This window comes from Kryptolebias marmoratus, linkage group LG8 (assembly GCF_001649575.2).
Source record: "Kryptolebias marmoratus isolate JLee-2015 linkage group LG8, ASM164957v2, whole genome shotgun sequence".
Classification (NCBI taxonomy): Eukaryota; Metazoa; Chordata; class Actinopteri; order Cyprinodontiformes; family Rivulidae; genus Kryptolebias; species Kryptolebias marmoratus.
This window is the reverse complement of record NC_051437.1, coordinates 10,095,039-10,110,122: the sequence shown is the minus strand read 5'-3', so window position 1 is coordinate 10,110,122 and position 15,084 is coordinate 10,095,039. Positions and strand designations below refer to the sequence as shown.

Sequence of the window (15,084 nt, the reverse complement as noted above, 5' to 3'; positions counted from 1 at the left end):
CACACACACACACACACACACACACACACACACACACACACAAACACACACACTAATCTTTCTGTTATCTTTACTATCGTTTTAGGCAAAATTAGGACCAGCTAAAAGTTTGGAAGAACTTGCCATGGAGCTCACGGAGCATGGAGGAGCAAAACTGAACAGACTGGGAGAAGTTGGCCTGAAGAATAACCTCATAACAGCCAGCAACGGAAGCCTGGTGTCTACAGGTCGGCTTTACACGACTCCCTTCACAGAGCAGATTAGGGTCTGCGTTTATTCCGTTTCACTTTATTGTTCAAGATCACATGTATCCTTGTAAATCTGTTTTGTTTTTTTTTAGGTTCTGCAGACTCTGAAATGAGTGAGGAACAGAAGAAGGAAAAGCTCTCTGAACTGAGAAGAAAAGAGCAGGAAATCCAAGATATTCTGGCCAAGAAAACAAAAGAGCTGAAGAAGATTTGCCTCCGAGAGGCGGTGAGGAATCAGGTTTTATTCAAGCTCATCCGGACTAATAAGACCTTTATTATTATTAAGCCTTGTGACTTTACAGAAGGTGCCGCTCTTACTTTTATATAAATGTCCAAACCCGTTGCTTTGTGCTTTCAGGAGCTAACTGGCAAGCTTCCAAAAGAGTATCCCCTGTCTTCAGGTGAAAGACCACCGCAGGTCAGACGGAGAGTTGGCACTGCCTTCAAGCTGGACGAGCTTTTTCCCTACAACGAGGTCTGTGTTTACCCAATGAATCAAATTCAGCAGCAAGTTTATGATACGTGCAACACTGCTTATATGTACAACAAATAGTTAAAGTTAAAGTTAAAGTTCATACATTTGGTTGAACTGAATGATTTAATCAGGGGTTAAATCTGAAGCAGGGTGTATCCTAACTGGATTTTCCATCGAGCGGCAGTGTTGTGTTTATTATGCATGACCGAACCACATATTGCAGTTGATGACAAATCCAGTGATTACACTGACTCACGCCCTGTTTGTGGTGACTTAACAAACCCTGTTAGAAGACATTTCTGATCACAGCTCACCACAGATTGACATTTGACCTGGAGGACCTAAACTCACACTTGAACTTAATTCCCCTTTTTTCTGTCTCATGTTGAAAACTGATCCAAATATGCATCTTGCCTTGATGACTAAACTGCAACTCAGGCTGACTGGACTAGCAGCCACGTCCCACCATGTGCTGTCAGCTGAGCAACGAGGGCTGCTGATGTTTCTGCAAAAACTACAAGTCATTGAGGCACCTGAACAATATTGTTAACGCAATTCAGTCATCTGGGTCGTATTTATGCAGAGTTTGATCTTTCTACTGAAACGGACAAACTAGAGGTTCAGAGTTGATGTTCTCAGCTTCAAAGTTGCCAAATGTGAACTCAGTCTGTTATGGTTTAAATAAATGCAAAAAAAAGAGACTCTTCCTCTCAGCACGTAGCTGCAGAGGCTGCAGCAGAGCTGAGGAAGCTGGTTGAGTGGCGTGCCGCATGGTCCTAGTGCCTGACCTGTTTGTGAACTGCTGCCACACACACGGTTTATGGTAGGGACATTTTCAGAGTTAGTTTCACCAGACGACATCAGGCGAGGTTTGCGAGACATTTTTAAATTTTTTGGTATTTTAGTCTTGCGGGGTCGCCTGACTCGTGATCTCGTTTACATCCCTAATAACCAGAAATGGCACCAGATAAGGGTACTTGAGGTCTCGATCCTCCCGTTGAGCTTTTTTTTTTTTTTTCGCCTGATGTTTGCAGGATTCCTTCCTGAGGAACCTGGAGAGCAGATTCGCCCTTCAGCAGAAGATCGTCGAGGCTGCCAAGAAGCTTGCAAATGAGCCAGAGCTGTGCAAAACAGTGAAGAAGAAGAGGAGGAGAAACTGTCTGGATGCCATGCACAAACTCCAGCAGATCGAGGACGAGATGAACCAGTACAGGATCAAAAAGGGGAAGAAGCCCACACAGCGTGCCTCAGTGCTCATCGCAGGTACGATGCCAGTTCGTCTATAGTTTATCACTTCATTAATTATTCAGCTACACTTGCAAAAGCATTTGAAGGTATTTTCTCTTGGTTTTTTTTTTCAGATGAACTCATCCAGTCAGACTGTGGCTCTCTGTCTAGTCTCCCATTAGATGATGGTGAGTGGCTTACAAAGCTTGCTGAGATCATTAGATCTGCAGTCCTGATAATCTGCCCCGGTGAGAAAAAAAACCCAACAAAAAACAAGTAACCTGAGTAGTTTTACTGTGTGTATTTAGAAGACTCGGACAGCGCAGGTCAAAGGCCACGGTCCCGCTCAGTCCAGGGTTCACCTCAGCTCAGTCCAATGCGATCGCTGGGAGCAGAGTACGACGTGGAGAGACGGGGATCGCCAGCGGGAGGTTATCACAAAAACAACAACAGGTGCCCCAGCATTCTGCCCCCAAACTAACAATGATAATTATAGTGATAGCACGCACTGTCGGAGCTTTGTCATGTCATGTTTGCAGCCTCCTTTCTTTCCTCACATTTCATCCGCCTTTTTTTTTTCTTCCCCCCCGCCCCTTCTTCCGATACTGCTACCTTTTAGAAAAGCTTTTGACAGCATGGAGGCAGCCCACAACTGCCTGAATCCAAGAGAGGTCTCCTCCACCCACAGTAGTCCCTGTAAAACTCTTCCTAGACCTAGAGATCCACGCAGCATGCCTCCCACCCCGGTTATGACCCGCAATGCCTACAGCAGCAGCCAGCTCAGGTGTGGTTCTTGATCCCTTGCAGGGCCAAGCAACTTTATATCATCCCTCTCAAAAATAACAAAGCCTGTTGTTTCCTTCAAAACTCCAACTTTTAGTAAAACGCTCTTGTAAACCTCCAGTTTTTGTTTTTCCCTACTAAATCCAGAGCCGTTACGCTGTGAATGATTATGTTTCTTGAAGAAACGGAATAAAAGCTGCATCCTTTCTGCAGGTTGGAGGGGTCTCCTCATTGCTTCAGGCATCGTAGTGGAAGTCTGGAGTCTCAGCCCTGCTTGCGAAAGGACACAGACTCTGAGAAGCCCGTTTTCATCTTGTCACCGTCTCATCGCAGCAACAGCACAGAGGTGTTAGAGGACTGCTCGTCCTACACCAGCCAGTCCAGTCTGGACTGCTGCGGGGCCGTGAACTCGCACTACAGCACGCTGGACTCCCGAACCTCAACCATGCACCGACTTCACAGGAAACTGGAAGTGTTCGGCAACACTGGCAGCATGCCCAACTTGGTCCAGCACCACTCCGGTTGTAGCTATTCGTGCGAGACCCCATCCCACTATGCACCTAGTGCCTACTATGTTGCCGGTTACCCGTGCCCCGACATGGAGCCTTACGCTAACGGTGCCTACGTTTACGAGAACGACGTTGAAGGCCACTACAACGTCAACCCGTCCTACCAAATGAACGGCTATCATGGACACGACAGGTTCCGGCACTACAGCAGCAACGGCGCCGATAGTCTCTCTCAGAACCCTTACGCGACAGTGAGACCACCAAGGAGCAGAGAGGGCCCCAGGAACGAGCTCTTAGCCAAAAACATGCACAAGGCCTTGGTGGCAGAGCACCTGAGAGGCTGGTACCACCGGAACAGAGCGCCCAGAGAGGGGGGGAGGGGCCTGATGGCTGGATGTGACTTCAGCAGCGGATCGCAGCTCAGTCTGGGCTACCAAACCATGCCAGCAGCCTTCAGCCACTCGAGCAGAACCACGTCTTTCTCCTCAGGTGTGACAATTCTTAGAACACTTAACTGTATTGACACCTTAAAAAGAAACGTTTAATGCAATCTGCTTTAGTTTGTTTTAGTTTAGAGTTACCTATGCTGAAATGTGAGGCTGATGTTTACTGTTAAGTACATAAATACAACACAGGTCTATGAAAATGGGGTTCAATGATATGGGTTTTGCACAAAAGGAGGTCTTTTTTACACAGCAATCAATAGATGATGAGGGAACTATTCATACCACAGTTTTTGAGTCTGATGCCTTAGTAATAGAGTTCAAAAGTTACAGAGTTGTTAGAAACATAACAAATGTTTCTTGAAGGAATGCATCTCACCCACTGCCTTCCTGCCAGAGTTTTAAACTAAGATCATCTTGTGTTGAGAAATTACAGCGTTAACACAGTTGAAACACATAGTAGCTCAATATCTGTAGAATTGACTGACTTGGAGCCATTTTTGTGATTTGTAGTTGGTAATTGGCAATAAACTTAATGCTAATATAACATAATTGCCTGCTTATCAGTGGAGACATGAGTTCTTCTGTGTTCCTGAAAATAATAAATTCCTACTGTGTAGCTTTTGGACATTAGCTGATTGTTTTGCTTTATTAATTATCTTTTTTTTTTCCAGTGTCCTCAGCAGACAGCACAGGCAACTGGCGCAACCAGCTGGCCGTCGGCCTGACAGAGTTTGAGGCGCCTGATGGCCGCCAGTATCTTCATGTTGGTGCTCAAGCGTCTCCGTACAACCGCAGTCCCACACACAGCAGGTGAGTGCTGCACTTTCACAAAACCGGCGCCGGACCTGACAGAGCCTGCACAAAACTGTAAGATACCGACTGAGCCAAGTGATTTGAAGAAAACCTAGTTTAAACATCTCTCCACTCCCCTCCTCCCCAATATTTCTAATAGGCATTTGTCTTCTTGAATGCACTCTGCTAGCGTTCTATTCAAATAAAATGTTCTTACAGGGCTCTTTTGTCTCTCTCTTTCTGCCCCCCTTCACTTCTCACCTTGTAATTAATGCTCACACGTGCAGAGTTTCTTCTGAAAGCAAAGAAACAAAGCCTAAAAACTCTGAGTCAGTAGATGTGCTCGGTGCTGAGGCCACTAGTGCAGATGAGGCATCAGACAACCATTCTAGCACTTAAAAGGGTGAGGCCGCAAACGGCGGGACGCTCCGTGTCGTGTTTTTAGTCATTTCCATTTTTACATCCAACCTTCATTCGTGTGTGACTCTTTGACAGCTTATTTTATTATGTCATCTTTTCATATCCTAGGTAGCTGTTTATTTTTCATGAGGCATGGAATCATTAATAAGATGATTACAGCTGCACCTACTGTACCCATGGCTCCTTATTTGAAGTCTCAAGGAGTAGAGGTCAAAATATTGTGTTGTGACTCGGGGTACACCCTTACACAGTCAGTGTGTCATCAGTTATCACATATTTCTTTTACAGAAACAAATGTGATGTCAGTATGCCTATGCTTAGAGCTCGATATCAAGCCTGAAACGGAGCTTAAATATATTACTTTATGCTTCTTAAGAAATAACAATAATATCAAATGGTATGCATCAAAGTAGTCGTAGTAGTAGTTATAAAGCCAGAAAAATTATTTTTATTGGAGAAAATACTTGTATTTGTCAGGGTCTTTTATGTTGTGCAAGCACACCCTTTTATTTTGAAATGCATCCCTGAGAAACTTTCTTTTTAAGCCCTGCCCCCTCACCTCGTTTTTAAATCATCAAAAGGATCGGGACACCCTTCACCCCAGATAGAATTTTAAAAGAAACAAGAGTCAAAGTCACCAGCAGTGGTATTGTCTCAATAGGGCTGTCTGCACAAACGTGTTGGGCTTTAACAAGCCACATTTACCCACATTTACAATATTAAAATTGTCTTTGCCTTATCGTGCTAAAATGGGCCACAAGGTGATACTGACAAGACATTATCGCCGAATAATTAAAGTTTACTGAGACAAGAAGATTGCTTAGTTTGATGGTAAAGTACTTTCTCGTAGCGATTCCAACAAAAAAAATTAGGTGCAGGTGTGCACGTGTACAAGTACATGAAGATGAAGCCGTGGTAGGGTAGAGAAACACAACCTGGATGGATTTTGCACTTACTTCCCAAAGTGTTGCTGTCTCATAAAATCCTGGATAAACTGACAAACTTGCAAGTTTATTATTGAATAAATATTATATTATGCAAGACTTAAATTAATTTTAAAATCCTATTCAAATTTGAAAGCCTTCAGTATTGTTTGCATTGCAGTTCTGTTAAAGGAATGTTCTTGATTTGCAGAGTTGGGGACACTTCCAGCAGGAATATCTTAATATTTCTGCTAAAATAACCATGTAATGTCAAACTGACGGCAGCATAAAGGTTTAGAAAATAACATTCACGTGTACGGATATAAGATTCTGAGATTAGAGTTGTTTTAAAATGACAGCAGTTCACTTCAATTTCGGCCTCAATCAATCCGATCAGACTTACGGTAAACTTTTTCTCCAGACTGAGGCGGCTCAAAGAGCTTTTCACAACAAATATTAATTGTTCATAACCTTTCAACAGAACTCTACATCAAAAGATTTGAAATATAACTTTAAATTCCAAAAATAGTGCAGGTTTTTAAACAAATTGATTTTTTTGCATTTACGGGATTTCCGTTTATTCCATAAAGCCATGGTATTGTTGTACATTTTCACAAAATACTTTTAACTTTCTTATGCATTTCATTTCCACATCCATCTCTCCACTTCCTCTCCAATAATAGCCACGTGTTTTTTGTCTCCAAACACTGAAATGACAGCAGCGCTGACGCATCCTTTGTTCTTTTCCACGCACAGGTTTTACCTTGGCGGGAGCTACATGAGCATCCACTGAAGAGGACCAAATCAAAGTTGGGCACAAACAGGCCATGGGCAGCAGCACATGGAGGGAACGGAGCTGAAGCAGACTTCTTTACAGCCTCTAAAAACGCAGTCTTCGGAGATATCCTGTCCTTTAAATCTTTGCAAAGAGGCTCGGGCCATCCTCATGTCCAAGTGAACGTTGAACACAGTGATGACACTCATGAATGACTTTCCCACGTGCCTTGGATTGGATGAATTGTACAGGCAGATGAGAATGTGTCAAGATGTTGCACAGCTACACTGGAATTTAAACCCTAACGTGTAATAAAGACAAAACAAAAAACAGCAACATGACTTTTAAACAGGAACTAGCTACTGCCTTTATACAAAACAGTAGGTTATACAACAATCACCATTTTCATTTCATGTTAAGAATACCATCCAGATTGAAAAAAAAGCTAAAATGTGTTCCAAACGTGAGACAACGAGAGCCTGCTCTATCGTCAGAACAGAGTTTGTTCATGATGAAATCAGATTTTCTCTATTTTTTTTTGTTTTTGTTTGACATGTTGGATCAAAATGTGTGTCTGTATTGTTTATAGAGCCATCTGTCTTGTTGGTGGAGTAAGTGTTTGAAAATGCATGGTGAGATTAAAAAAACACATTTTTTGATTAGGGAAAAAAAAAAAAAAAGACACTGCCATGAAAAAGCATATCATCATGTTTGTTTTCTCACCCTTTTGTACAGTCAGTGTGTAGTTACATGTTGTTAGATGTTGTCATGAAAGATTTTCCATTTGATATGAGGAGGAGAATAAATACACGTGTGACACATAGACGGGTGTTGCCACTTTCTTTTGCGAGGCCCATGCAGCTGGTAAACAACCGGTTCAGTTTCTGCTATTAGGCCAGTAGATAAGTCTTAAAGGAATAATTCGACATTTATGAAGGACTCCCTGCTTCCTCACGGTAATACTAATATAACTGTCTTTTTGGTGCACTGATACAGTCAGTCATTTATTTATTTTGTCCAGTATTTTTCATGTTAAAGAATTTTTTGTTTTAAATCACCATAATTCAAACATTTTTACAGACTAACGCCAGCATTTTCATTCAGCATTAAAATTCTTTTGGAATAAATTTAACTTTCAAATTTATTTTATTTTGTTTCCATCAGAAAAATCGTTGCTGACAGGTACTTTTTTTCTAAAATTGCAGCTAGATTTTGTTTCTGGTTTCCCTCACTTTTGTCTGTTATTGGTGCCCCTCCTAAAATAGTTGACAAAGGTGGTAAAGGAACCCACATGGCTCGGAAATCTCAAACAAAACAGAATGTCGGAAACATTGATAGTTGTTGTTCCGGGTCACATGGATCATGGAAACGAATGGACTTCTTTTTGATATGTGGTTTTGAAAACAGTCCAGATAATTCTGTATTTTTAGCATCTGGTGAAACTCCTTTTGATCGTGATTCCCTCTCAACGCTCAAAACTGAACAACTCAGTCTTTTTTCTTTCACTGAAATTACGCACACAACAGATAAGATTCAAGTGTCAGGCGCAGCAGGATTGTGCCTAGCAATTCAAACAATGAATAAAAAGAAAAACCGATATGAAAAATGCAGACTTGGCGTGCAAAGACATGAACGGTACATCCTGGCTCGAACACGACGAGCTCTCCAAGCTCCTAAAGGTCACTGAAGCTCATCATATTCAACCCGTTTACGTGTTCAAGCACTTTCTCCAGTTGTAGTGCAACAAAATAAGCCCATAGTCATTTTTACCATATTTATTTTTGTCAATTTAAAAGACAAAGACACCCACAAACTTGTAAACAATGTCCGGCTAATGTTAGCATTTATGCTAAGCTAACCTAGCATTCCCTGGTGTCTCAGCATCTGCCATTTTATAAAAGTAAAAAACTAAATAATTTCTGTGTAAAAGGATTTATGTTTTTTATTACTAACTTTATTAAGAAAAAAAAATCTAAAAATAGCTACAATTTGAGTAAAGTCAAACTAAAGTCAAAGATGAATCACCCTGTCGATTAATGGTTTGTTGTGATGCAGCGCTTCATCGTTATGGCTTCAAGGGGCATTCTAGGAGGATTTCTGTTTGCCATGGGGTATGTACCCCCAACGCCATCCAACAAGCAGGTCGGTGAAAAGGACCCACCTGCCGCTGTCAGTCCTGCACTGTCTTTTCACTTGAAGCAGCTGTCATCCCAAAAGATCCTGAAGGCCGAGCCAGCTGGGAGAGGGGGGGCTAAAAAAAACCACACTGTTAGCGTGTCTCTCCCCTGCTTGAACTTTAAATATCTTCCATGCAATTCGCAGGGTTTAATTTTAGACAACACATGAGGCAAACTCTTTCGAGCTGAAGTCAAAGGCGGAGGCTTCCCACTTTGCTCAGTGCCTAACTTCAGGCTGGGTAGAAGTTGTCCGTCCTCTCCAAATCGGCAGAGGGAGAAGCTACGCATTGTGGACATGTCTAACAACCAAGAACACGAGGACCTCAGCGAGGAGGACATCGACGAGGATGAAATCCTGGCAATGCTTTCGCCTGAGGAGCTGAAGGAGCTCCAGAGCGAGATGGATGTTATCATTGCCCCAGATGAGAGCGTACCCGTGGGACAGAGGCAGAAAGACCAGACGGAGAAACCTCCCACAGGAACCTTTGACCACAGATCCCTGGTCGGTTATCTCTACTGGGAGAAGGAGTCCAAACGGATGGTCGAGGAAGAAAGGGTACCCGCCACTCTGTTGCCCAGTGAGGTAAGAGCTCAAAGTCGGCACACATTTTAATTTGACTTATCATGTGAAGTGTCAAGTCGTAAGATGCGCTTCGACCTTAATGACTTCACTTTTTGTTGTTGTTGGTTTTAGAAAGTTTTACAGGAGGAAGCTGAAAAGAAAGACATGGATGACCATTCGGAAAAGGCAACATATGAAGAGCAGGAAGAGGTTATTGATGAAGAGGCTGCTGATGGTACAGATGGGGAGGAAATTACAGAAGAGATAATTGAGGAAATAGCTGAAGAAGATGATGGGAAAGCCGAAAAGGACAAAGAGGTTGATGTACAAGATGAAAATGCTGATAAGCTACACGTAAAAACAACACCTGAGGATCCAGACATAGATGTAGAGGCCCCAGATAACACAGAAGCAGCAGCAGAAAATAATCCGGCTGGCAGTCCAACTGTTTTAGACTCAAAGGATACAACAAACAACGAAGATAAGGAGGAAATTACAAATAAGGATATTTCAAATGCTGAAGACATTTCAAAAGTACCAGATACAGATGAGGCCAACGATAATTTCCCCAAGAGAGAACAGATTAAGGTGAACAAACTAAAAATCCCAAAGTTGGCTCTGAATAATATAAAAATGACGTCGAGACCTTCAGGAAACGAGACAAACTTGGAGTCGACACTCGACAAGATTCGCAACAACAATCCGTCTGTCACCGAGGTGAACCTCAACAATATAGAGAACATTCCCAAAGAGATGCTCCTGGATTACGTCAACGCCCTGAAGAAGAACAAACACGTGAAGACGTTCAGCATAGCAAACACCGGCGTGGATGAGAACATTGCGTTCAGCCTGGCCAACATGTTGAGGGAGAACCGCAGCATCACGACTCTGAACATTGAGTCCAACTTCATAACCGGAAAGGGCATCGTCGCCATCATTCGCTGTCTGCAGTTCAACGAGGCCCTCACGGAGCTCCGTTTCCACAACCAGAGACACATGCTGGGTCACCACGCGGAGATGGAGATCTCCCGGCTGCTCAAGGCCAACAACACCCTGCTGAAGATGGGCTACCACTTTGAGCAGCCGGGGCCCAGGATGGTGGTGACCAACATCCTGACCAGGAATCTGGACCGCCAGAGGCAGCTGAGGAAGGAGGAGCAGCGGCAGCAGCAGCTGAAGGAGCAGAGGGAGCTGGTGCAGAGGTACGAGGACAGCCTCAACCTGCCCCCGGGTTTACTCGAGATGCTGGGCTACGTGCCGCCACTAGAACTCCTTCAGGAGCAGGAACCCGTCCCGCCGCCGCCGTCGTCGTCGGAGCCGAACAGTTCGCCTCGAACACAACACCAGAGAGAGCAGCTGGAGCCGCAGAGGAATCTCAAACACAAGAGCACTCCCAAACAAGCCGGCGCCGGGCCATCAAACCCGTTACGGGACATCCAGCTGAAGAGGACTCCCAAGAAACGTAATCCTTTACTGGAACTGGACCCGAGGGACGACAGGAGACCCGAGAGGCCGAGCTTTCAGCTGAGAAAGACGACTAAAGTAAAGGATGCAGGAGCCAGGGAGACGGCGGACGAGAAGGCCAACCTGACGGACGTGATAAAGACTCTGAAACCCGTCCCTCGCAGACGAGTACCTCCGAAGGTCGATCTCACACCTCGTGATCAGCTCTTAAGCGAGATCAAAAAGAGCAACGTGGCCTATCTGAAATCTGTAAGTACCCACGAATTCTTACGGAACCAGTCCAGCTGGGGTGCTTACTACTTTGGTTTTATTACAGCCTGTAATAAATACTAAATAATGTTCTTTCCTTTTGTTATTGCTCGCAGGTGCCACTCCCAAAAGCCCTGGAATCAAGTGAAACGAGTCTCCTCTGACTCAACTTCGGCTGTTTTCTCACCATAGTGTATGTTTATTTTGCAGATCCTAGGTGTTGGTTGTTCTACACGCACGTCATAATTGTTAATGAACAACACAAGAATACTATAGGCTGATTTTTGTTTCACACCCGTGTTATCTCACCGTTTGCCTTGGAAAATGTAAACGTTAAGGGGCACCACAACAGAACCTTTTCAGTTCGTACAAAAACATTTTACTCTTCTGATAAATAAAAGCTACAAAACTGCCAACTGAGAGTATTTCATTGTGCATAAGGACATACATGGAAATATATTCATGTTTTTGCAGCACAAGTTGAGTGGTTTTGTATATAACTAATTTGGCACGGTCAAAAATTTAACATATTTGCACTTTGTAGCAAAAAGATGATTATTACCGTTAGCTGTTTTTGCACTTGTTTTTATTAATCTCAAGATAAGTGAAGCGGGGTTCACAAAACTACCTGGATGGAGTAACGAGAGCTCAAAAACTAACCCATTTTAGACAATCATCTAGACTTCTAGTTGTATTCTAAATGAGCTTTTATTTCTTTAGATAGGTTTTCTTGATTCACAGAAAACTTGGGACAAAACTTTGGAGCATGTGTTTGTTATAAATACATCAATACATCAGGTTAAATGTTTAGAGGAGTGCTGTCTTTTTACTTCCAGTTCGTTGTTTTCTACGGAGGATAGAAAAGTTCCAGACAAATGCACACACATATGTAAATCCATAACAAACAGACCATCTTTGAGTCATTTGCAAACGCAGCACGCATAAACTGCAGTCAAGGTGTGCACAGGGGAGGGGTGGGGGGTGGGGGAAGAACAACAACCCAAACCAATAAGAATGGCAAACAAACGAAACACTTAACGTTAAAGATGACGGGGCTCAAACTCAACGAATATGAATTTCGAAGGGAAAACACACACAAGACGTCTTTAATCCAGTATTTGCTCAAGTCCTGCTGCCATTTTATAGACTTCTGCATGATTTGTTGTAAAAACAAAACAAAACAAAGGAAACAAAAAAAAAAGAAGAATGGTACATCAGAATAAACAGATAATCTAAACATGCCATGATTCTATATTTTAATTAAACTGCACCTGCCATTCACTTTTCAGTATTGCATAGCTGCGATCAGAGGGGAAACAGTCAGGTCAGACTGTAGGACCAGGAACTAGATCTACAAACAGAAAAAAATCCACAATCCTGGAATTTTTTTTTTTTTTTTTTTTTTTAGCCGGGCCAAAAATAAAAAATCTAAACTGGCAACAAATAGAAGATCTGCATCCATATAGATCCTGCTTAACCAGCAGCTGACCGGGCGATTTATCTGATTAACGCGAGTCTGCTGAGTGAGATGAAAGATGAACGTGGTCGTTTTGAGGTAGCAAACTGAAACAAACCTTTTTTTTTTTTTTTTTTTTTTGTGAAAAACAATTGTCGACTTCTTCTGTTCGACGTTGCATTTTATTTTAGTTCATTTTATATTTCACTGAAATAACGGTTCAGTCATGTTCTAGATCGGAGTGAACTGTAAACAAGGAAACTGACTCAATTTTGGACATTAGTGAACACAGGAATGTTCAGACCTTTGGTAACCTTCAGCGCTCCACTGCATGTTACATCCTACTGGAATAATAATTGCACAAACATGTTTTTATCCACCTGCACTCTTTGGATGGTGGGAACTACAACACTTTGAGACGAATAGGAAGTAAATCAAGCGGATCAAATGTGGGAATGCACATATTAACTTTAGATATGCAAGGGGGTAACATTGGGACATGTGGCAGGAAGCTACACATATCTTAAATCAAACTTTATGACACTGGCTTTCCTTGGCACTCTCTTGGATAGAGCTTTATTCCTTCAGTTTACTTTCCAGAAAATCCTGAATCTTGTTGATCTTCTCCTCTTGTTGATCCAGCAGATCCATGATCATACCCATCGGGGTCTTCTTCAGCCCGACACCTTCGATCTTGTTCTCCAGCTTGTTCTTCATGTTGCGCAGTCTCAGAGAGGCATGGATCAGGATCACTGCGGGGGGGGGNGAGAACAAAACAAAGAAATAGGAGCGAGTTATTTACACGGCATCAATGGAAAAAAAGATAAAAGAATATATTTTAGTGCCTCGTGTGTGCACTTTTGAGACAAACAAAGCAAAAACCCTACACTGTCGCAAGCCTTCGCACCGCAGCAGGTGTACGGGCTGGCAAATGTTTTATTTCCATGACAGGCAGATAGTGAATGCATGACATCAGCCAGTAAAAGGGGTTCTGTCCAAACCAAGAACCCGTAGCAACGTGTCAACACAGGCAGCAGAGGGAGGATCTCCTGGGAAGTGATCGAGCTCCGTGTATTTGCCACGATGACAGATAGCGATGCATCATTTACCCTAATGAGCCACCAAAGCCTCTCTGCTGGTGGCCTGTGAACTGGAAGGCAGGACTTCAGGAAATCTTCAGCACATCTTGTGATGCTGATTTTAAGTCAGTGTGCGCCATGAGTAAAAAGTAGGAATTAATGACTGAACATGCTGTTGAATCCAGTTTAAAGACGTTTTAAAAGAATATTTAATAAAGTGAGTCAGCTAGATTAAACTCAGATGGCTTCACTATCAAATGGAAGATCATCTAAGCTAAAAAAAATAAACTGTTTAGTATAAAATATAATAATTGATCTGGCCCATTCTCTTTAAGTGAATGGACAAAACTTCACGCAGAAGGGTGACACTTACACAGCAAGGGGAAAGTGATTCCAAAAATGAAAACCATGACGCCGCCGAACAGCGACAGCAGAAAGTAGCTGGTGATCATGACGCCGAACACGAACAGAGTCGGGTTCTTCCTCTTGAAGTTCTTGATCATGGCCTTGTTCTCCCCGGCCCAGACAGAACCAGCAAAGACCAGAGTCACCACGCCACCTCCCAGAATCAAGCCGAAGGGATTCATGAACCTGAATATTAAAACACGAAAAGAACATCTGGTTTTACTGGGTAAAAGCTTTTGTTTTTCCTTCTTTAAACATATAGCACAACCTAGTGGCGATGGCAGGTATTACCCTTTTGTGGTTTACTGTAAAACCATAATAGGCTAGAAGCCTGCAATAAGGCCTATACTCAATATTTCCACTACATCATTGTCTATTTAAAGCGCCTTATAGCTTCTATGCAGGACAACAGATGTGAAGTTTAACACTTTAAGGCCAAACGTACCAGCGAACAGTCGCCATGTTTGTTTGATTTAAAGTTTAAAACCTCGCTTAAAATGACGTTACAGAGAGTTAAAGTTACGTATTATGATATAGAACAAGAATAAAGTCACGGTTTAGTTATTTAATGTGATACATAAAGAGAAAGACGAATAAATGCGAAAATAGTTTGTGTACAGGATGGGTGTGGGGTGTAAAGGTATGCAGAGAGCCACATAATGCTAGCCTTAGCTAAAAGCTAGCCCGGACTTACCCTACAATGAGAAAAACCGCCAGGGCCACAACGAAATAATTCGTCTGGTAGTACATTAAATTACTGATCACTCTGTTGTTCCACTTGGTCAAATCTCCGAACTCTGGTTTACTGAACCGGTCCGCTCCGGGGAAGAAGTCGTCCCACGGTCTGAGAGGCGCCAGCTCCATCTTGGCTGCCATGACTTCAGTCGGAGAGAAGGAACACAAACATATCAGCACGCGCTGCGTAATATTTTGACAGGTCAGCTGATCTCGCCTATCGACGCAACGACGACGTAGTCTCGCGAGATGAAGCACGTAGAAGGGTTTTGGGCTTGCGCTCTGAGATGCGCCGGGAGCGTTCAGGTGAATAGGAGAAGTGGCGACAGCAAAAGTCAAATTAAAGAAATTGAATATAA

General features: G+C 42.9%; 3 protein-coding genes across 5 annotated transcripts in view; 2 read left to right on the top strand and 1 right to left on the bottom strand.

Annotated features, from left to right (window-relative positions):
- frmd4bb (FERM domain containing 4Bb) overlaps window positions 1–7,419 on the top strand; it is a 30,680-nt gene extending 23,261 nt beyond the window's left edge. The window contains exons 14-23 of one of the 3 annotated variants that reach the window (XM_037977199.1): window positions 86–227; window positions 341–474; window positions 607–723; window positions 1,758–1,986; window positions 2,085–2,138; window positions 2,262–2,403; window positions 2,570–2,734; window positions 2,947–3,731; window positions 4,360–4,498; window positions 6,580–7,419. In XM_037977199.1, the coding sequence (XP_037833127.1) occupies window positions 86–227; window positions 341–474; window positions 607–723; window positions 1,758–1,986; window positions 2,085–2,138; window positions 2,262–2,403; window positions 2,570–2,734; window positions 2,947–3,731; window positions 4,360–4,498; window positions 6,580–6,616 (1,944 nt within the window). In that variant the 3' untranslated portion in view covers window positions 6,617–7,419. Of the gene's footprint in view, window positions 1–85; window positions 228–340; window positions 475–606; window positions 724–1,757; window positions 1,987–2,084; window positions 2,139–2,258; window positions 2,404–2,569; window positions 2,735–2,946; window positions 3,732–4,359; window positions 4,499–6,579 lie in introns of all 3 variants that reach the window. The other 2 variants (XM_037977198.1, XM_037977200.1) reach the window with 2 other exon arrangements.
- A 1,512-nt stretch (window positions 7,420–8,931) lies between these two features.
- lmod3 (leiomodin 3 (fetal)) lies at window positions 8,932–12,260 on the top strand. The gene is made up of 3 exons (XM_017409542.3): window positions 8,932–9,358; window positions 9,470–11,050; window positions 11,167–12,260. Exons 1-3 carry the CDS (start codon window positions 9,071–9,073, stop codon window positions 11,212–11,214), a joined length of 1,917 nt encoding a protein of 638 aa, XP_017265031.1. The 5' UTR covers window positions 8,932–9,070; the 3' UTR covers window positions 11,215–12,260.
- A 365-nt stretch (window positions 12,261–12,625) lies between these two features.
- Window positions 12,626–14,895, bottom strand: LOC108232037 (PRA1 family protein 3). The gene is made up of 3 exons (XM_017409543.3): window positions 14,685–14,895; window positions 13,959–14,176; window positions 12,626–13,258 (listed from the first exon to the last, which is right to left on the bottom strand). Exons 1-3 carry the CDS (start codon window positions 14,864–14,866, stop codon window positions 13,083–13,085), a joined length of 576 nt encoding a protein of 191 aa, XP_017265032.1. The 5' UTR covers window positions 14,867–14,895; the 3' UTR covers window positions 12,626–13,082.
- Window positions 14,896–15,084: the final 189 nt, after the last annotated feature.